Source organism: Grampus griseus (genome assembly GCF_964374135.1).
Source record: "Grampus griseus genome assembly, chromosome: 13".
NCBI classification, from domain to species: Eukaryota; Metazoa; Chordata; class Mammalia; order Artiodactyla; family Delphinidae; genus Grampus; species Grampus griseus.
The window spans coordinates 36,704,430-36,727,808 of NC_139007.1; the positions used below are offsets into that span (position 1 = coordinate 36,704,430).

The window sequence follows — 23,379 nt, forward strand, 5'->3', positions numbered from 1 at the left end:
GCCACAACTACTGAGCCTGCACTCTAGAGCCTGTGTGCCGCAGCTACTGAGCCCACATGCTGCAACTACTGAAGCCTGCACGCCTACAGCCCGTGCTCCGTAACAAGAGAAGCCACTGCAATGAGAAGCCCGCGCACCACAACGAAGAGTAGCCCCCGCTCGCCGCAACTAGAGAAAGCCCACATGCAACAACAAAGACCCAAAGCAGCCAAAAATAAATTAAAAATTAAAAAAAAATGTGGCAGAGATTATGGGATACTACTCCTGTGATTAAGTCATGTTATATAACTCTGGTCTTGCTAACAGACTAGCCCTAGAGGCTCTTTTTGTTGACTCAATGAAGTAAGCTACCATGCTGGGAAAATCCACATGGCAAGGAACTTCAAGCAGCCTGGAGGTGCTGAGTATGGCCTCTAGCTAACTGTCAACAAGAAGATATATCCCTCAGTCCCACAATCACAAAGAAATGAACTCTGCCAGCAACCTGAGTGAACTTGGAAGCAGATTCTCAAGTCTCGAGGCAAGAATACAGGCCAGTCAATACCTTGACTACAGCCTTGTGAGACACTAAGCTGAGGATCCAGGTAAGCCTCACCCACAGAAACTGTGCAAAAATAAATGTGCGCTGTTTTAAGCTGCTACATTTCTGGTGACCTGTCCCACCGTGATAGACAGGTAATATAATACACTATTGATAAAACACTTCAAGACAGCCACCAATATATAGAGCTGGGAAGTACAGGCAGCAGAAGCATAGGGGAGACCATGATGTGCACTTAAGAACAAGGAAAGCTACCTCAGATCTATGTCATCAACACACAGTGGAAGGAGCAGGGACATGGTAAATTACCTTAGAGAGAGACACAGTGGCTCTTGGCCTAGTAAGAAAACTTGTGCATCAGACAAAGGGTGTTGTCAGTCCTACAAGTATAGTCAGGACCAGTGGTAGTGCCTTCCCATGCCCCGCAGGAAACCAAAAACCTAAGTTTGTCTGGTCACAATCATTCAGCAGTGTTTTACACAGAAACACCTACCTTAATGCTGACCCAATTTTGCCTAGCAAATGTGAGCTCTGACCCCTAATAATCACTGTCAAGATTCAAAATTTAAATGTCTGTTCTTTTCAAAACCTAAATAAATCAGTTTAGCACCATTTTATTAAGAGAAAAAGAAAAACACTGAATTATTGTTGGGTTTTTTTTACTCCATTAATTTTTTTTTAGGATAGATATGCAATAGACCTGAGCATTTTAAAGAGCCCACTCTCTTCATTCGATGTTACTAAATTTCTGAATCACACTACTAACTTCCCTCTTTAAAAACTGCACATGCTGTAAGCAACCTGTTGATTATAATGCAGCTTTGCAAGCAAAATGCCTATAGGAATAATAAAATAGCAAATAAAAAATCAGAGAGAAATAAAGCAAAGGTAGCAAAATACCAATTGGCAAATCCAGGTGAAAGGTATGTGGGTGTTCGACTCTCAATCTTTCTAATACAGGTTTGAATTTTAAAAAATAAAAGCTGAGGAAAGAGAAATAAGATAATTTTCTCAGGAGGCTAATCAGATTTAGGAATCAAAAATGTCCTTGAAGCTAATTAAGAAAACCATGAAGAAGATACCTTTTTCATTCCTGTTTTGGTAAACAGGAAAAGAAAGCAAAGCAAATCTGCATGTTTTAAAGTCGTTAACACTTTACAATTGCATAATATTTCTCTCTCAGAATTCAAAAAATAATATAAAAATTCCTACAAAAACAATTTTCTGAATCATCCTTTACAACCTTTTGGTTTTGTACACACCACTAACTTTTTTTAAAAAATAAATTTATTTATTTATGGCTGCGTTGGGTCTTTGTTGTTGCGCACGGACTTTTCTCTAGTTGCGGCGAGCGGGGGCTACTCTTCATTCTGGTGCATGGGCTTCTCATTGCGGTGGCTTCTCTTGTTGTGGAGCACAGGCTCTAGGCACACACGCTTCAGTAGTTGTGGCTTGCGGGCTCTAGAGTGCAGGCTCCGTAGTTGTGGTGCACGGGCTTAGCTGCTCCGCGGCATGTGGGATCTTCCCGGACCTGAGCTCGAACCCGTATCCCCTGCATTGGCAGGTGGATTCTCAACCACTGCGCCACCAGGGAAGTCCAACACTAACTTGTAAACCTGCATTGTTTTCTAAACTCTTGTTATTCAACCCATGGTCTGGTGCATCAACAGCACTGCGAACTTGTTAAAAATGCAGAACCTCTGCCCTCAGCGCAAACCTACGGAATCAGAATCAAAATCTGCACTTTAACAAGACACACATGTGATTTGTACGTATGTTAAATTTTGTAAAGTACTGCTCTAGACATTAAAATTCATTTACTATAAACATTATGAATCTATTCAAATGACAAGCATCAAAGTCAGTTAAAGATTAGAGAAAATATGTCCTTTCGAAAAATTTTTAACAGGTTTTCTCCCCAAGAATTCAGTGTGAACTATGAACTGACAGAAATGTGTGTGATGGAGGTGGGGGAATCTCTTGGAGACTTCAGTGTTGCACAAAATCTAATTAAAATCAGTATCTTTGAAAGCAACTGTAAAATAAAAATTCTAAGCAGTCTGGTTAAAGCACACACATCATCTGACACACTCAATACAAAATCATAAAAGATAAAATACTGATGCATCAACTGACAGAAAGTTGTTACTCGATAAATTTAACCTGTTGATGAGAAATTATTTTCTAGAAATTTAAAGAAAACTTGTTTCCTCAATCTAAAAGCATTGCTTTTCTACCTGCAAATTTAATGCTTACTCAGTTTCATTATAATCAATCAAAAGCCGTAAGGCACTACAAGGGGATGTGGGCCTACATCAGGCCGTATAAGCTATCAATTAAATACCTGAGGATGACCTTTGTGGTAAACCAGGTCTTATAACCCTAAATAAAGGGAACTTAGTATAGGGAGAAAGAAATCTGGGCAATAATTTTCCTCCAACACAGGCCAGGGTCAGAAAGAGTAAGAGCAGCTGACAGAAACACGCTGGTAGTCGGAGCAAATTTAAAACATCCTCTAACATTCTGCTTTCTATTTAATTTCTCTAAAAAACTTTCCATCGGGGAAGACAATGTATGACCTACTAAGGATCCCAAAGAGCAATTCATTTTAAAATATCAAGAATAAACCCAGGGCTTCCCTGGTGGCGCAGTGGTTGAGCGTCCGCCTGCCGATGCAGGGGACACGGGTTCGTGCCCCGTTCCAGGAAGATCCCACATGCTGCGGAGCAGCTAGGCCCATGAGCCATGGCCGCTGAGCCTGCGCGTCTGGAGCCTGTGCTCCGCAACGGGAGAGGCCACAGCAGTGAGGGGCCCACGTGCCGCAAAAAAAAGAAAAAAAAAAAAGCATAAACCCATTACCTGTCAACACAAAAACCGTATTTTTGTGAAAAATAACTATATTTTCCAGGACGACAACAACAACAATTTAGGGAGAAGACCGGCACTGCTGTATAGTTTTGCAAATATCTTTATAACGTCTGGCTTAATGGGAAGTAGATGGAGTTATCTTATTTGCTTCCACATTCAATACTATGCAGCTGTTTTGGTTAAAGTATGTAATTATACAGGTTTATAAAAATATGTAGTTGGAAAAAGTAGTATTTTAATAGTCTTTTCAGATTTATGGATATTCTTTTTTGATACTACATCAATTCAATTAGTTTATTATAACATTAATGTGGAATCTGAAAACACATCAATAAACATTTTGACCTCTGTTACATTAAAATTCCTGATGCCAGCCATGCACTTTAAACAGATCTTTCACACATGCATAATTTCTCAACATAATGCATTGATCATTTGCAAAGTATCTGTTTACTGAGTTAAGGTAGGCCTTCTCCAAACGTTTTCATGTTTCACTATATAAAATTTCTTAAAAATCAATTTGTTAAAATGACCACCAATCTCATCAGAAAATTCTTTGAGAATAATAAAGCTGTCAAGCTCATGGTGGCAGATACATGTTTTCTAAAATTCTAATTTTCACTTAAAGTGCAAATCTTATTATTGGAAACAAATACTGTCAGTTGTTTTCTCTGCAATGAGAGGTCACTTTGTTTGTTTTAAAGAAACTAACAAATACCCAAGTGTGAATAAACCACAGTTTGTCAGTCACTCTTTCAAATAAAAAATGCTGTTTCGTGAGAAAAGTGGCTCATGTAGCTCTCAAAGTAAACAAGGGCACAATGCTTTTCCTTAAGACAGCCATCGTATTTGGCACACAGCAGAAGTGCTTTATGTGTATTCCCATTTCACCACATGAGACTAAAAAGACATGTACTTAAGAGTCAAGATTAATAATAATTAATAATTTGTACCACTTCACCCAGGACAGGCCTAGTGTGTGGTGGTGAAGAATACAACGACCACTAGCACATTTTGGTACAGGGCCTTGCTCTGTGCTAAGGTGCCAAAAGTTTTGCTCACCATCGCTTTTGCAGATCAGTACAAATTTAAACACAGTGGAAAGGGCAAATAGCATCTTAATATTATTATGGAAATAGGAATCCCCATGGATCTGGGTCCATCAAACACTCTGAGAACCACAACACTATACCAATCATAAGAATTCTAAGCCTTTCCTATCATTATTACAATCCATCAACTAATTCAACCAATAATTACAGACGGCCTAACAGGCAATGCCAACTAGGTACCATAAAATTTGTTTGAGTATCTTTTGTATCATTCACTCGTATATCCCAGGCTCCTAGAACAGTGCGTGGCTGGCACACAGCAGGCTCTCAATATTTGTTGAATGAATAAATAAGTGGGTAACTATGATATATTTTAACCTAGATTTCAAAGTCTTTTAGAGTGCATTCTATACACACACACACACACACACACACACACACACACACATCGATTACTGGAAATGCTTTTCAACATAATGGGAAAGACCTGTTAGGCAATATGGAACCTCTACACTTACTATACTTGGAGTAGTTTTACCTTCCTACCATTCTACATTTAAATTATTATACATACAGGCAGTCCTTGTTCTTCATGGTAACTGAAACTCATGCATATTAGAACCATGTCCTCACTCTGTATGGCTCCGTGGTAACTAACATCTGTGGTAGCATGGTGCTGTGCAAAGTATATCAGTGCAAATAACAGTGAAATAAATGCAAACGCCCCACAAATCCACTTTCAGTAAAACGGAAAGGAAAGTAACTTAGGAAGACTGGGTGAGCCTTTGGGCAATGACTTTGAATAAGTGACCCTAATGGGAAAGCAAATCAGACACCTAAATGACTTCTCAAACTCTTAGCATGTCTCCCTCCCACTATATGTCACCATTTGAGAATCACTGCCTAGTGATCAATTAATAGAGGGGGTTCAATCCTTCAGCGGTACTTGCTTGTGGGGTGGAGGATGGAGAATCAGGGTGTTTAGTGAGAAAGTGATGAGATTTTTATAAAATAATGAGACAAAATTAGGTTACAAAAAAATCTAGCCTGGACTCTTAAAAACTACAGGAATTAATATTTCTCAAAACAGACTTAAATCAAGTCTTTGTATTTCTGTCTCCTAACGCTTCTTTTCATTCCATCAAAAGAGCCTTAGAGTTACTCAGTGTTAGGTTGCCTCCTTCCCCATTCCCAAGCCCACATGCACTCAGGATTTTGTTCTTCCTATTTGAGGGTTTTTTTTTAATGAATATAAATATTCCAAAATATTATAAATTTTAAACATAGTACATCCAGCTCCAACAAAGAATAGGCACTTATACGTTAAATGTTTAAATAGTTCTGTCAAGAGTTAAGAAGAAATTGAAAGGCATTTTATAAACACTAATGGCAGCTTAGCAAATAAAAAGTATCATGGGAAAAGCAATAAACAACTTAAAAACAAAATTCTACTCTAAGTCTACTTACTAAGTAGTACCACAAGTGGGACAAATGGGAAATGTTATTTAAACTATACCTTAAAATGTACTGTGATGTTCCAAGGAAGAGCTGAACTTGATGCAAGAAGATCAAAGAGCAAACCAATTGGATAATGCCTAAAAATGAAAGAGTATATTTTAAGATAAAATAAATATTTAAAGTTAAACTACAACTCCAAAATAAATTTCCAGCATGTTTCAACATCAAACATCAGGGGACTTCAACTACAAATCACAGAAAGGTAATGTTTTACACAGTTACTTGCCTGGGCTAATATGGCATAGTTTCTAGGCATCGGGTGTTTTTTTTTTTTTCTTTCTAACCATACCGTTCCCCAGGGAATCCTCAACATACATAATGAAATTGTACTAAGGCACCTTTTATCAGCCATGAGCACGGTTATGTCACAGTACTGCCACATCTAATTATCATCCAAGCATTCATATTGGACAACCAGTTTTTTTCTGGAGGGGTGGGATAGGGAAGGTGGGAGGGAGGGAGACACAAGAGGGAGGAGATATGGGGATATATGTATATGTATAGCTGATTCACTTTGTTATAAAGCAGAAACTAACACACCATTGTAAAGCAATTATACTGCAATAAAGATGTTAAAAAAAAAAACCTCAAAATTTTAGAAAATGTTAAGAACTGAGAAGAGCACCTAAAAGAGCATGCAATCACCTATTTTGTACTTATTACTATTAACATTACAGTATATAAATTTCCAGTCTTTTCTTTATGCATACATATCTAAATATACATTAGACTTATCCTTTACAGACTGCCATAACCTGCTTTTTTCATATAACAATATGTGAACATTTTCCAAGTCACTGAATATTCTTCTGTGGCCTAATAATAAAATAATAAATTTGGGACTTCCTAAATGAGAGAACATTTCCTAATATAACCATTACTCACAGTGAAGCAAATTATTTAGTAACAAACAAGTTAATAATACAAACCTTGCAGATTTCAGTGGACAAACCTTATTTTTTACATCCTTTTAAAGAATCTAAAGTAGCTTAATCAGTGAATCAGAATAAATAATCCTCCCAACAAAGACAAAAAGAAGACTGTCTGGTTTTATGTACAGTCCCGTTCTTTCCTATATATTAGTGAATTACTCCTAAATTTAAGAGTGGAAAACTTTGAAAATACATCTAATTTCCTTCCAAATGAGTGACCCAAATATATGACCTGATCAATATTCAAATATTAGCTAATACTATTTATGTTTGCTTACATCTACATAATATAATTGTGGAAAAATCATCAGTCATTAGAGATCATATATTTATTTAGAATGAATTTAAGATGAATGCCCTGCTAGCAAAATAAAACAGTGAGTAGTTTTAGTCATATATGTGTTGTATCTCTTAATAAAACACTCAAACTTCTCTCTAGTCGAAAGTCAGTATCTAACACAAATCCTTCATAACTAGGAATGAATATGAAGTAAATCTTGAATTAACTAAATTACAGAATGCTTCCTTTAGGAAATTCTCTAATCAGGAAAAACTCCAGTCTCAGTTAAAAACTGAAATAAAAATATTAATTAAAAAAACACAAAAATATTGCACTATAAACAAGTTATAGATTCTATCCAATTCTGATCTTTCTCTCTGACCTCTTAAAATTGCACAGGCTCTACATAATGCCCTGCACTTTTACAAATTAGACCTTTTTTAGTCTTCATGTCCCTCTGAGTTATGTGCAACTAGGTTAAGAATGAATATGGGTACTTAAACTAATAGAGCATACTGCTTTCCAAACTCGATGTAGCACTGCAGATATAATTATAGAATCCCTTTAGCAAATTATTGACCTATTGGATAGTTTCACCAGTAACCCCATAAAATGACTAGCAATTCAGTGTTGTACACGTTCTCCACCATTCACAAATGGAACTATATACAAATTCTAAAGTTAAATAAAATATTATCTTAAAGTAATCTATACAGTCACATAAAATCAAGTACAACCTTAAAAATAAATAACAAGTATTTGAGTTAGAATACAATTTAAACATAAAAAGACTCAAAATAATCAGTTATTTTTTTACCCTCAATATTAAAAAAAAAAAAGGCCTGCAAGTGCACAGAATCTTGAACAAAGTAGCTAATAGCTGCTGAATGCATAAATCAAAGATCCACAGAATAGTTAACCCTTGGTATACCATGAAGATCCAATGCACCCAATTTTAGGTTCTGAACTTCTTTTCTGAGCAGCTCTATTTTAAGATTAATACTTTATAACTTTTATTCTTTTTTTTAAACATTTTTTTGATATGGACCATTTTAAAAGTCTTTACTGAATTTGTTACAATATTGCTTCTGTTTTATTTTTTTGGCCGTGAGGCATGTGGGCTCTTAGCTCCCCAACCAAGGATTAAACCTGCACCCCCTGCACTGGAAGGTGAAGTCTTATCCACTGGACCACCAGGGAAGTCCCCCCTTTTATTCTTTCTTAAACGTCTTCCAAAAATCACAGAGAAAACTCACTTAAGAAAAAAGAAGAAAAAAACTTAGTCTGTCTAGTAACTGCCATGTGAACTCACTGGACTTCTACAAATCTAAGATATATTGTGGTATCTTAGTGATCTTATTTTTTTCCTCTATCTTGAAACATTTTGCTATTTCATCATTCTCGGGATTATTTCATCATTACTTATCAATTATTCCTAGCTAAAAAAAAGATTAAAATAATAAGAATTTGGAAGAATAATGTTATGCCTAGAAGAAAGATATAATAATGCATTCTTCTTCCATTTTCTTACTTTGTCACCCAAAACATTATATCATATTCCAAAAAGCATAAAATAAGGATGCAGACCCCGTCTTTGGAGTCTGCTTTTATCTCTCATTAATACAGCTGAAAATTCAAAATGTCTTATTTTCCACCTATATCGACAGAGGAAGACATTACATAATTAGATAAATCAAAAGATTTTTGCAAAGAGACAGATAGCAGTACTTTAGACTTTAATGACATTGGTAAACTGATCATATAAGTGAAATCTCAGACTATGAGTCTTTAGATGATGATATCCTAGGTGAATTTTATAAAACTCAAGAACTAATGCATAAACAATGTATTTCTAAGGACATATGGCATTCTTATCCACTTAGTCATTCAAAAGAAAGGATTTCTTCATACAGTATTTCATGACTAGAACCTAGACCATTCCATTTTGCTAAAAGGATGTGGATCAGTATTCTTATCTTTAATGCCATTTGTACACTGCAATTTACTTGACAGTAAGTGGGCAAATATTAAAGCCAGATTTGTACACAAAGATGACTGGAAGGAATTAGGTGATGTAGAAATTAAAAACAATTGGACTGCTCACTCAGGATGTTTACTCATGTAATAAATTATTTTACAACAAAATCACGATCTAGGGCTTTTTAAATTTCGTAAAGTATTGCCGTTAAACGCAAGAAGAGCCAGAAGCGATGACAAGCTGGAACCTCATACAAGTCTATTTGAATGTTTGACAACTAATGAGCAGTAACTTGCATTGAGGACATTGCCCACTTCTGGTATATATATACCTTTGAAACCAGGAAAACATGGAGTGAAAATTTGAATTTCTATATTTAAATGCTTATTAAAATTTCTATAATAAAGTTGTTATATGCCATTCCTTTATACTTCTCTAAGTTATTTATAAAGTGACTTACACACACACACACACACACACATATACACACACACACACACACACACACACACACACACACACACACACACACACACACACACACACACATATATTTTAAAGTTCATTGGTCTCAAATAGTAAATTATGGGCTTCCCTGGTGGTGCAGTGGTTGAGAGTCCACCTGCCGATGCAGGGGACACGGGTTTGTGCCCCGGTCCGGGAAGATCCCACATGCCACGGAGCGGCTGGGTCCATGAGCCATGGCCGCTGAGCCTGCGCGTCCGGAGCCTGTGCTCCGCAACGGGAGAGGCCACAACAGTGAGAGGCCCGCGTACCGCAAAAAAAAAAAAAGTAAAGGATGATGACTTTTTCCTGATATACTAAGGGTTAGGATGGAAATTTAAGTATGATAATTTCTAAAACTTATATTTAAGATTTAAAAATATAAAAAATATTAACATAAGAGCATTCTAAATAATACAACAGCTAACAGTTATCCTGTAACAATCGTTAGAAATAAAACTAAGCCAGAAAAATTTAGGAGTAAAATAACTATTTACTTCTATCTATTGTCAAGGTATATAGACCATACGTGGATCATCAATGCAGATGCTTATGTCAGAACGATTTTGATGCAAGTATTATACTAACTCCAAACAAATACACCACCTGAATTAACTGGTTCCAAGATGGCTTATTTCTGATGAATCTATTAATATGCAAGAAAATCTAAAAAACAGAACCGGCAAAAATTAAAAGTACTGACTTTCTCTTACACTATTATCTGATTTATGTCAGATTTCAAAGTACTAATTTGCACAATTCCTCTCAACAGATATTCCATGTAATTCTGTTATGAGGCTCCTAACCCATAACACAGAAACCATGTAAGCCATAACTGTGAGTAAATCGTAATGTAGCCATTTGGCTGTTACATTGCTATTCCTGCCAATTTAACCTAAATTTAAAAGAAAAGGAAGTGGTGAGGATTTGAACCTGGAATACCGCAGAAGAGGACCAAACTGGTAAAGTTTCAATCTACCGCACTATAAAAATTAACTGCACCGGAATATTTAGTGTTGTGTCTACTTTCACATTTTATTCATTTTCTTTCTCTTCCTTAAATTGCTCTAGCCTTTTCTAAATTCAATTCTCTAAATGAATTAACGTTTTCTTTTTTTTTTGCATAAGTTGCTTCTTCTTTACCCTTTCATTACTGCTAAAATACATATACATACTGGCGTATGGCAGTAACAGATACGCTTTGAGGTCAGTCAAGGGTGCTCATTCTAGTCTAAACATCTGCAGTTAGATAGCAAACCAGTATTTTAAGATCAGTATTGAAAGGAATCTTCCCTACATACTAGAGAACTATTGTCCCACTCCATTTCACTGAAATAAATGCATCCTATTCATAAGTTTGCTACATTAGTGATTCACTGAAAACAGGATTACATTCTAATGAATAAGGGTTTAACTCAAACGTAAACCAAAGTAATTTAATGATTACAATCTATTTTGCGTTACTCTGTCTATAGTACAAACACAGACAATAACAGGCCAGTGCTGTGTTTCTCAGCTTTCTAAGCCTATTCTTATGGATGGAAAAGTACAGAAATAACCAACTAAAGGGATACTACATGTATAAAATGCTAAGTCGACCACATTTCAAAAAATCTAGTTTACAGAATAATTTATAAAATTCTAAAAATGCACAACCTTAGAAAAATGACTGGACATAAGAGAAGAGCCTGCACAATATTTACAATTAAGATGTTTAAATTACTTTGTTAAAATTTACTTTTGAAATCACATAGGTACAGTATTAAATTCTGGGTCACTGTATTATGCCTACATTTAAGATCAACATCAGTATTTGCTGCCTTTTTTTTTTTTAATTCCAAAGGTAGTTTCAACATTTTCAACAACCAGTCCTGAAAATAAGTCAATTTACACAAAATAATAATATCCTTGTAGAGACACTTGTTTTACAGTTGACAAAGAACCTTTTTCTAAATTTTGTACCTGGAGGCCTAAGATCTAACTAGCATTAGGGTATACTAACAAAGTATTCTTTAGAAGAACCAAGAACTTTTCTCTTAAGATAAGCCTAATATAAAAGTAACAAATACAAATTTTGAACACTTGAGTTATGGGAACAAGAAACTTTATCCCTTAAAATGTAATGTTAGAGCACCCTCTGCTGACTAATCAACTCAAATCACTCTTTAAAAAGAGATCCTCAATTTGAATTCAGATCAGCACTTTCCATTTCCCATATAATTTTTAAAAGCACTAATCTGATAAGGCCTCCTTGGCATCTCTCTACAAATCAACAACATATTAAGTATTCATTATTTGCATACCACTGTTCTTAAATACTTTTCTATTCTAATATAGACAAATTAACATAAGTAATTAGAACATACAGAATCAGAGAAAACAACAACAACTAAGAAAGAGAATATCAGCATGTATGGTAGAGAGCCCTCAAAATATGGTCCTACTTGCTCATTTGAGTAAGTTATTTATTTGAGCCTCAGTTTTCTCAATTAAAAAAAGAGACTTATTTAGATTCATTTTTTCATTCAACAAACATTTATGTAGCACCTCTTACAAGCTACTGCTTAAGGTACAGAGCACCTGCTCAAGCATCTCACAGATGATTAAATATTTGTAATAATAATTAATATGAATAGGAGAAAGGGTTACAGAGGGAGAAGGAATATCAATTTATGCTTTCTTCCTTCTTTTATGAATTGTCTAAACTGGTGTTTGATTTCCTTTCTCACTTGAATTTACTTAAAACTCCAAAGAATCAAGTATAAGGCAGATATTATCATCCTACTGAAATAAATGCTCCTCTATGCTTAAGACACATTTATGGTCTCAAAAGTCCAAGTCCTACAAAGCTTCAGTGGTAGCTGCTTCCCTACAATGATTATCCTATCCTATGAAGCCCCTGTTTAAATGCCAGATAGATATTGACAGCCTATTTCCAGGAAGATAACTCTTATCACACAAAAGAAAATTGCTATTGTTGGGAGCAAAGACAGAAAAGATCAGAACTTAGCCCAGAGGTCCTAAATTCTATTCATGCCTCGATAAGTTATTCATTCCTCAAATATATAGAATACCTAACACTACAGGAAAAGCTGTATCAAAAGCCATTAAATACAATGAGTGTACAGCAAGACACAGCTATGAAAGTGGTATCATGCATAAAAAGCTTATGCTAACACCCCAAAAACTAAAATGAAGATATGTGAACACAACTGCTTTCACATAAGCTCTCTAAAAGGAAAAATAATTTCACTCTTTAATAAAAGACTTTCAGAGGGGATAAATAATGACAAAGTAGGAACACGTCTCTTGAAGCCAAAATCATCACTCTGTCGTAACAGGGAGGAATGAGTCCAAATGTTGTTTACTGATATCATATACAGCATACAAACCTACAGAAGACAAATCATAGCAAATACAAAAATAATCACCACACAAGATAAATTAAAATGGCAGCTGAAAGATGATGACTTAATAATCATTCACTATAAAAGCTAAACTGAGGTTTCCCATCTTTTCCAGAGTTTCTCAACTGGGGGTGGTTTTGCACCCCTTGCCCCAGGACATTTAGCAACATTTTTACAATCACAACTGAAGGGCGTGCAACTGGCAATAGTGGGTAGAGACCAGGGCTGCTGCTAAAAACACTACAACATACAGAGTAGCTCTCCCACAGCAAAGAATTATCTGGGTCCAAAATGTCAGTAGGGCCCTTGTTGAGAACCCATGCTTTACAGTGATAAAACTGAAAAGCCCACTGTCAGTCACATGAGTTCTTAAGGGAATCTATAACTAAATCACATAAAGCAATACAATTTCAACATCCATCTATAATACAGATAGAACTGTCAAGAACACAGAGATATCCTATTGCTGCTACTCACCCACAATCTTTCCCCCTCCTTCCTCTCCCTCTACTCTCCTGATCCTTGCTCCTCTTATACTTCTTCTAAGCCACCTTCCCATTCCAAAACCTCCAATTCTTCTGAGAAATAAAAAGAAACAGAAAACATTGACTTATCTATGCTGCCAGAGGTCTAGAACTATTCAAGAGTCATAATGAGTCTGATAATGTGATTATGAAGCTCAGTATTCTGTTTTGACTAAATAATGAACGTTATACAAAAAAGAAAAGAAAAGAAAAAAAAGGTTAGTGATGTGACCCATAACTCAATACAACATATCACCTTGCATGTCTCTAAATCATTAAGAGAAATCTACCCACTCTTGGAAATTCATCAGCACAAGGTGAGTTCTAAAAGTTCACTCCTTGTTTCTAAGTAATCCTTGGATTCAAGTCAGCTCTACTTATTACACACCTACTAGCTTCCTTTTATTTGCTTTAAGTCTCTTTTAAAACTCTTCATTTTTATTATTCCCAGATTCAAAGAGCAAGTCCATTATTAAACTATTTACATTTTTCATATTTCACTTAAAGCTCGACTCAGCCTGTATCTTTCTCATTCAACTACATCTATATGGCAGCATTTCAACACCTATATCTCAGCGTATCTTGAGTCATTTTTTAACATTCTTCTCCCTGTAATTTCTTCAATTTCATTAAATATTTTTGGAAGCACAATGACCAAAGCTCCCAGTAACAGAGGAAGTACAAAATTACATCATCTATACATGGATAAGCCCAGATTTATGTGTCTGAAAAGGATATTTATTTTAAATGTTTCTGAAAAAACGGTATTCCGATATACTACCAAAATTATTTTTCACACAAAAAGGAAATCAATATAAGTTAAATACTAAACCAAGGCTAAACAACATGTGCTTATAGCACAGTGGTCAACTATATATGACAATCAGTTTAAAAGATGCCCCTTTAGGTAATCATGTGTATATAAAGTTCTGTTTATAAAGATTTTAGAGATAGAAACAAAACTGAATAGTGTCACAGAGTGACTTATTCATAAGGGCGTTTTAAATATACGTTTAAAAAAAATAAAAAACAAAAACTCCATAACCAAATATACTATTATTATGCCGTATAAAAAAATCTATTGATGAAAATATACAAATCTGTCCAGTCTCCCATGCATCCAAATAGAAGACAGAAATATTGCCAATAAAATATTCCAGCATTGGTTTAAAATTCACTGTATTATAGAGCTAGACTAGTGATTTCTTGTATAGAACTTTTAAAAAACTGCTTCAAGGCACTATACCTTCTTAAAGCTAGTATATACTCAACGCTTAATAATGCAGAAAAATTCACTCACCATTTCAGTGGTGTGCCTTCATATTCAAACCATATCTCACTAATGTCTTCTTGTCTCATAACCTTCTGAAAGTGCTTTTTCACTTTGTCAGTTACCAACGTCAAATAACTTACTCTTGGCAAAAGCAACTGAAATGAAAATTTGTAAACCATATTTATTTACTATTTTTTCAAAAAGAAATATACTAAATAGGTTTTTTAATATATTTTGAATATTCTGAAAAACAACAATTTTCTTTGCATTATTCTGAATATTCCACACAATGTCAACTGCTTTTTATAGAAAATCAAAGGCTAAAGGCTAAGATGTTTTAAAATTTCTTATGAGGTCATTACTTATGTATAGCTTATAGGATAAATGCCTGGAATAATAAACAACACAAGTCTATGTGCAATCTTTCTGTAATACTTTTTTCCAAATAAAAATACAACGCAATCAGATGTCATACTATTTAGGATACTTATTAGTTCTATCAAATTTAACTTAAAAATTAATATGATTCACCTGAGTTAATTCAACTTCTGAGAAGATAATCAACTCAGTCTAATGTACACCTTGACTTATCAATCAGGACTTCTCAATTGGTCCATCACATTTTGATAATCTACTGTGTACTGGCTTAGCTGCAGTGAAGAACACCAAGACAAGGACATAATCTATCCTTTTCTAAGAGGCTAAAATAAAGTGGAGGCTAAAAACAAAACAAAATTAAGAAAATTCATAAAAAGTACTTACAAAAATACTTCATGGCAGCAATAGAAAGAACTTTGAAGGTGGAATAGAAATTTTCATTTGATAAACAGTGAAGCCTACTATGATACCATTAATGGCATGATGAAAAACAGTACTTGAGGAATATTCTAGCCATTGTATGTAAAAATTGCAATAAGGTAAGATTCTAGATAGGAAATCTGTTAAGGAAATATTACATGAGATGAGAAAGAAGGAATGGAAAAGTGGGGGAGGTCTGATTTTTGTGATTACTAATGAAGAAATCTCAAGGAGAGAGGTAAGTTAGATGACTGACTTTTGAGCTACACATTCAAATATTTAAATGCAATGAAGTACAAGCTTAGAGTATAATGCTGGTAGACTGATGATCCTCCCACTGTCAATCAACTCCCTCAATCTATCCTTATGGAGGCTGGACCTACTTGGACTCTGGAGAGAGAAAAGTCTGGAAAGGAACACTGAGGTTGGTAAAGCCTCAACTGGAATAGTATGAAGGCTGTCAGCGTTTTTCCCCTAGGAAAGGTACCGAGAAAGAAAACATAAAAGAGCAAGAATTTATTTAAAGAACCTACAAGTAGATAAAAGGAGGAAACTGGCAAAAATTCATGTATTTTCCTCCTTTGCAGCAGACTCTCCAGCCATTTCTTGTTTTCCTAAGCTTCTGTCTTCTTTTGCTGGTAAAACTGTTTTGTTACTCTCTTTCAGCTTCTTCTGTGAGTGTAACTCTGCATCAATTTTCATGCTGCTTATTCAAGGTTATGTCTTTTGATCAGTAAATTAAGTAGAATTATGTAGCAGGCTGGGAAATATATACAAAGAGAAATATTCTGGTTAAAGGGACTCTGATACTTAATCACTAAAGATCAAGGTAACAGGCCCCAGTTAGGTAAGGGAACATGACAGTAGTCCTAGGAGCTACAGGGTACAGGGGTATGGGCAGTAGTTGGCATGCTCCAGTATGGAATAAAAGGTACTAATACTAGGAACAAGGTGTTGGATAGCTGTGTGGATTCAATAGAACATAAGTTCCTCTTTTATAAAGAAACAACTAGAATGTGATTAGGGAAGAAAAAAAAGGAAACTAATACTATGTATAAGGAAAAGCACTAGCTGTTTTACAGGCAGAATTATTATCACCTCTATTTTACATACAGCTTAAATAACTTGCCAAAACCATATTCTATTAAATAAATGGCAAAGAAATGATTCATTAGAGTCAGAAATGACAGAATCAAGTACAGAAGTATCATGGACAGTCTCTAAGAAATTAAAATAGCACGGTAAGTTAGCCATTTTTAAAAAATAAATAAGTATGGTCTATTAGTCCAATAGTTCTATGTTAGTAAGTCAAGGACTTTAATTTAAAATGTCTGTTGGGCATTGCATAGCTATCTATTCTGTAGAGAATGATATTACCCTATGGAGATCATAGGAAGGAAGATATATCAGGACTAAATGAGTATGGATATCAACTCCTGATTTTGGAAAGAGCTGTACTACATGCATAGGGTTCAACCAAATATGCTGAAAAATTCACAAATGATTTTCATGAAACAAAAACATTTACAATAAGGAATGAGGAACATTAGAATGTAAGCTCCAGTAAGACAGGGGTTTTCATCTGTTTTGTTCACTGCTAACTAACATTCCCAATGCCCAATATCGTGCCTGCTTCATAGCAGGCATACAATAAATATTTGCTGAATGAATCGGAGATGCAAAAGGTTAAGTGGGACAAAAGGTCAAAAGTGATAAATTGTAAAAGAATGCTTCTTCAGACAGAAGGTACACTAAAATGTAGCTGGAATCTTCTGTCCTAAATTAGCCTGTGTGAGTAATCAGTAACTAACATAAATATCTATACATAGTAGCAATAAGAAATAACTAGAGTAGGTATAGATACTTTATCTAGTAAACATTTAAATAGGTAAAAAGGGAAAGAAAATAACAGCAAAAAGACATCACCCTGCCTTCTACATCCAGATTGTATCACATAAGGTTTTTCTTTGGTGTACCAAATTGGTTTACTTCAAGTTCATTTTTAAAAATTGTGGTAAAATATACCTAGTGTTAAATTTACCAGGTTAACCATTTCAAGTGTATAGTTCAGTGGCATTAAGTACATCCACACTGCTGTGCAACTATCACCACTGTCCATCTCCAGAATTTTTCATCATCCCAAACTCAAACGCTGTACCTATTAAACAGTAATTCCCCCGTTCTCCTCTTCCCCCAGGCCCTTTATAATCACTTTTTTACTTTCTGTCTCTTTGAATTAGATCATTCTAGGTACCTCATCTAAATGGAATCATAAAATATTTGTCCTTTTGTGTCTGGCTTATTTCACTTTGATTAATGTCTTCAAGGTTCTTTAAGTTCTTTTAATACAAAAAGGATTAACCCCCCCGGGGACACTGTCCACTACATGGACTCTGTCATTCCCTTATTCCTCATTCAGCACTGTCAAGTACTCAGTATGACACAAGTGATTCATTTTTTTTTTCTGTACAGCTTATAAGTAATACATGTTTTACATAGTTGTATAGATTACTTATGTTTCAGAAAAAAAGTGCCCGTAATATTATTTGTTTACACCAAATCCTATTTTGTCCAACAATTTTCAATTATAAAATTAGAGATTCACTTATCTAAAAACAAAAACAGAATTAAAATACACTAGAATTCTGTCCCATTTCAATGTGTGAGGCATCACACTAGGTGATGAGGATAGAGCACTGAATGAGACAAAGAATTCTTCCTCTCATGGAGCTTACAGGCTTGAGAGGCAGACAGTAAAAACAAAATTATAAATATGATGAATGCAAAGAGGAAGTAAAGAACGTTATAGGAGCAAGTAGCAAAGAAATTTAACCCAACCTAGGAGCTCAGGGAAGCCTTGACAGGAAGTCAATTTTAAGGCAAGGGTCAAAAGGGAAACAGGAATGAACCAAACATGCGTTGGTGTGGATGTCTGGGTGTGAGCAGGGGTGGGAGATACTGCTGCTCATTCCAGCAGAGGAAACTGCAAGAAGGCATGGCGTGAATACAAAAGGACAGAGACTGGCACGTGAGGAATTATAAGAAGTTGAATACAACAGGACTGTAGAGGTTTAGGACAGAATAATACTGAAGAAGCAAGGGACCAGATCATGAAGAGCCTTGCAAACTATATTAAGGATCCTAAAGACAATGAAAAGCCACTAAAGGTTTCTAGCTGGCAGGTGACAATGTCAGATACATGTTCTGAAAAGATGACTCCAACTGCAGACTGGAAAATGGAGAGGGCAAGACTGAAACCAGGGAAATTAGTTAATACTATACAATACGCTAGTTTTTTGTTGTTGTTGTTGTTTTATAAATTTATTTATTTATTTGGCTGAGTTGGGTCTTCGTTGCTACGCACAGGGGCGAGAGGGGGCTACTCTTTGTTGCGGTGCGTGAGTTTCTCATTGCGGTGGCTTCTCTCATTGTGGAGCATGGGCTCTAGGCACGCGAGCTTCAGTAGTTGTGGCATGTGGGCTCAGTAGTTGTGGCTCGCGGGCTCTAGAGCGCAGGCTCAGTAGTTGTGGCACACGGGCTTAGTTGCTCCGCAGCATGTGGGACCTTCGCAGACCGGGGCTCAAACCCGTGTCCCCCGCATTGGTAGGTGGATTCTTAACCACTGCGCCACCAGGGAAGTCCCAATACACTAGTTTTTAAATGGTGGCCTGAACTAGGCTGTATCAGTGGGTATGAAAGGAATCAGAAAAGCGTGAAATATTTGAGATGTAAAATCAGATGGACTAAGTTATGAATTAATGTCAGGGATACGGGAGAAGGAAGTATCAAAGCATGAATACCATATTAATTACTGTAAGAGTAATTAATTAGCTGGATGATAAAACAGGAAGGGAAGATGGCAGATAATCAGGTTTTCTGGAGTAAAGATCATGAGTCCAGTTTCAAACTCACTCAGTTTGAGTTCCTTCAAGACATCTAAGTGAGGTTATCCAGCAGAAAGACATATAGGTCTGGAGCTCAGGAGAAAAATCCTGGGGAGCTGTCAATATAAAAATGCTCAACAAAGACATAAAAATGGAGTGAAAGCTCTGGGGTGGAAAAAGAAAAAAAAAGGCAAAGCCCCAACGAATGCCAACACTGAGCAACAAGCAAAAGAGGTCCCCTGGCAAAGGGGACCACAGAAGCAAAACCAGGAATGAGGCACTGCAGAGCAATGGAGAAAACAGCCAATGACATCAAATAGTGCTGAGAGATCAAGCAAACGAAAGGTCAAAAACAGACTCTAGGTCTGGTTAAAAAAAAAAAAAAAAAAAAAGATGTCATTAGTGACAGTGACAAGAACAGTTCTGTTGGAGATGGGTGAAATATGATTACAGTGAAGTAAGTGATGGGAGATGGGAAGGAAACAATGAGTACAAACAGTCTTTTTAATAAGTCTGGCTGTGAAGGAAAAGCAAGCAGTTGAAAGGAGGATGAGGTCAACAGAGGGCTGTTTTAGGATAGATAGGATTTGAGACAATATAAATACTGCAAAGAAGAAGTCAGTAGATAGAAAAATTTGAGAGTAAAGTAAATAGAGAAGCAGGAGATGGGATCCAGAACACAGATGGAAGGCTGGGCCTTGTCTAGGAAGAAAGCACACCTCTTCCATTAAAACAGGAGAGAGGAGAAGTAAAAGTATGTTGAGTGCAGATATGTTTTACAGACTTGGTGGCAGAAAGTTAAGGAAGGTCCTATTGTATGGTTTCTATTTCCTTTGTGAAGTAGAAAGTGAGGTCACCTGTCAAGAAAGATGAGGTCAGGACTCAGAGAAATAGTCCTAGCGGAGAAGAACAGAGACAGCTAACTAAGGAAACATAAAAGGAATGCTGGGAAATGTTTAGGGTCCACTCAAATCGATGACCACATATCTGTGTGATTTCCTCTGGTAACAGTCACAAACTATGAATGCGATTTAGTATGTATGTTTCATACTGGATAATCTAAATGAAAAGCAACAGTTCAAATGAATATAAGAGAAACAACAAAAACAGAAAAGTTGCCTATTTTCTAACAAATTTCCTTCCTAATACTCCCTGTAAAATAAGATGTAATTCTCAATGATATACATATAGGATGATGGCTGAAAGATTTATACGGAGCCAACAAATAGACAGGAATATGTCTAACATTAACATGCTTTTCCAATGGAAACAGGAAATTCCAGAAAACTATATGAATAATAATTTATAAATTTGGTACAAGTGGATATTTTTAAATCTAGTTTCTAAGAAATAAGCTATAAACATTAATAAAAATAAACTACATTCCCTTTCACCCATCCTTCCTGCACCTCCACGTGAACGTGAATGGACTCTTCAACCCTTGGTGACAACCCTGTTATGTTACCTCACCTGAACTTTGAGAATGTCTGGGAAAGAGGTCTACTGGCTCTCAGGCTATGATATTTTCATCTCATTTCATCCAGAATCTTTAAAACGTTATCATTATTATAACTCAAAGCAATTAAAAAATACATTCAAGTTTAATTTACAACCAAGAGACAGGTGAACTAAAATCATGTTGGCACTAAAATGCTCACCTATAATAATTCTAAGGGTAACCACTGCTAGTGGTTTTGTATATTGTCTTTCTTATACTTAAGTACGTATGTGTTTATTAAGTATGTATGTATTTAAAGAACAAAATCTGAATTATGCTGCATGGTTTTAAAATCCAGTTCTTTGTTTAATATTTATTATATGCCTATCACCCAATATTCTGCAAAAACATAATCACAATGACTATGTAAGAGTTTCTTTTGGGGGAAGAATTAGGAAGAATTCAAGAAAAAAAATCAATTACTATTAGACAAAACAATCCTCTTCTTCCAACAGTTATCCCCTGTTACTCTTTGCCATTTTTAATTCGATTAGGAACAGACAGAAAACAACTTACCCTCTAGTTCTCACAACGGTCTTTTCATATTTAAACAGATTCATATATAAGGAAGGAAAAATGTTACATTCTTTACTTGGATTTTTTTTTTAACTGCAGAAAGTGTGTCAAACATCATACTCTGATTTAAAAGTAAACAGTCTTAAATTATATATTTCTTAGTTTTTGCCACTTTGACCAACTGGACACATATACTCTTTTGTTAGATACTATCAGAAAGCTACCCAAAGTTAAAAGTTTTCATTAAAATAGCAAAAGCTAGTTTGGAAACAAACATAAATGATATCCTAACCCATGCTACAGGGGGAGAAGAGGAAAAATACATCTAACAAATGAAATGTCTCTAAAAATAAACTATGATCACACTTCATTTTTAACTATGGAAGTTTTTCTAAAGGCAGAAAATTGTTGAGGTTTCCAAAGTTAAAACGACTCAAATTTATAAATGTAATCAGCTACGACTACCTAAATACTAGTACAAAAGACTGCCCAATTTCTCTGAAATTATCATTCATTAAGAAAACCCAGAGAAGTTAAAACAAACCCCTAACATGGGTGTGGAGAGGCTTTCATGCACTGAGTATCTACCATTTGCATGACGTATGCCAGATTCGAGAATGTGCAGAGAAAAATGCAAGTTCCTCTACCCAAAAATTTAGTGAATGGGCCCCTGAAGGAGCTTCTTCCAGCAGTCTGACTTCCCACAGCTGGAGAAGGCTGTGGAATACTGCTGCCTCTCCAACAGACAGGAATAAAGCCAAGCGCAAGCATTACTTAAGTGAAACAAGAGGACTTCCCTGGTGGCGCAGTGGTTAAGATCCGCCTGTCGATGCAGGGGACACGGGTTCGAGCCCTGGTCCGGGAAGATCCCACATGCTGCGGAGCAACTAAGCCCGTGTGCCACAACTACTGAGCCTGCGCTCTAGAGCTCGCGGGCCACAACTACTGAAGCCCTCGCACTTAAAGCCCGTGCTCCGCTACAAGAGAAGCCACTGCAATGAGAAGCCAGTGCGCCGCAATGAAGAGAAGCCCCCGCTCGCCGCAACTAGAGAAAGCCTGCGCGCAGCAACGAAGACCCAATGCAGCCCAAAAAATTAATTAATTTTTTTAAAAAGCGAAACAAGAAATAATCCAGAACCACAGATACATTTCCACTTCTCCAGATCCTCCTGAGTAAACAATATTATGTGTATCTGAGATGAAAAGAAAAAACCTAAAATAACAATTGAGAATGTCTTTGCCTACTAGGGACTATTTAGTAAAAAGGCAAGATACTATTATCTCTGACTGACAGATGCTTATGTTTGGATCATATATATGCAGTTAGAAAAGAAAAAAAAGCAGACTAAAATCAGAAGATAATTGATACTCTTTTTTTTTTTTTTTTTTTTTTTTTTTGTGGTATGCGGGCCTCTCACTGTTGTGGTCTCTCCCGTTGAGGAGCACAGGCTCCGGACGCGCAGGCTCAGCGGCCATGGCTCATGGGCGTAGCCGCTCCGCAGCATGTGGGATCTTCCCGGACCGGGGCACGAACCCACGTCCCCTGCATCAGCAGGCGGACTCTCAACCACTGCGCCACCAGGGAAGCCCGATACTCTTTTTTTTTAGAACAGATAATACACTAACTCAAACCTACAAGCCTATATACAGTGATTTATGTTATTAAACAATATATTTCATATAATCTATATTAGCTCATGAACATATGAAGTCACACACACGTTCATATGTTCACTCAGCTTGCAAAAGGATTTAAATAGTTGCTTTGAACCACCTAAATACAAAAGAATCAAGTCTGAACTTAGC

The 23,379-nt window shown here is 36.0% G+C and overlaps 1 protein-coding gene across 4 annotated transcripts in view; it reads right to left on the minus strand.

The window, feature by feature from the left end:
• Positions 1-23,379, minus strand: part of ATG5 (autophagy related 5) — a 119,510-nt gene that overhangs the window by 90,168 nt on the left and 5,963 nt on the right. For 3 of the 4 annotated variants that reach the window (XM_082668885.1, XM_082668886.1, XM_082668887.1), the window contains exons 3-4: positions 14,905-15,032; positions 5,978-6,056 (exon numbers count right to left, since the gene is read on the minus strand). In XM_082668885.1, the coding sequence (XP_082525011.1) occupies positions 5,978-6,056; positions 14,905-15,032 (207 nt within the window). The remainder of the gene's footprint in view (positions 1-5,977; positions 6,057-14,904; positions 15,033-23,379) is intronic. The other variant, XM_082668888.1, reaches the window with a different exon arrangement.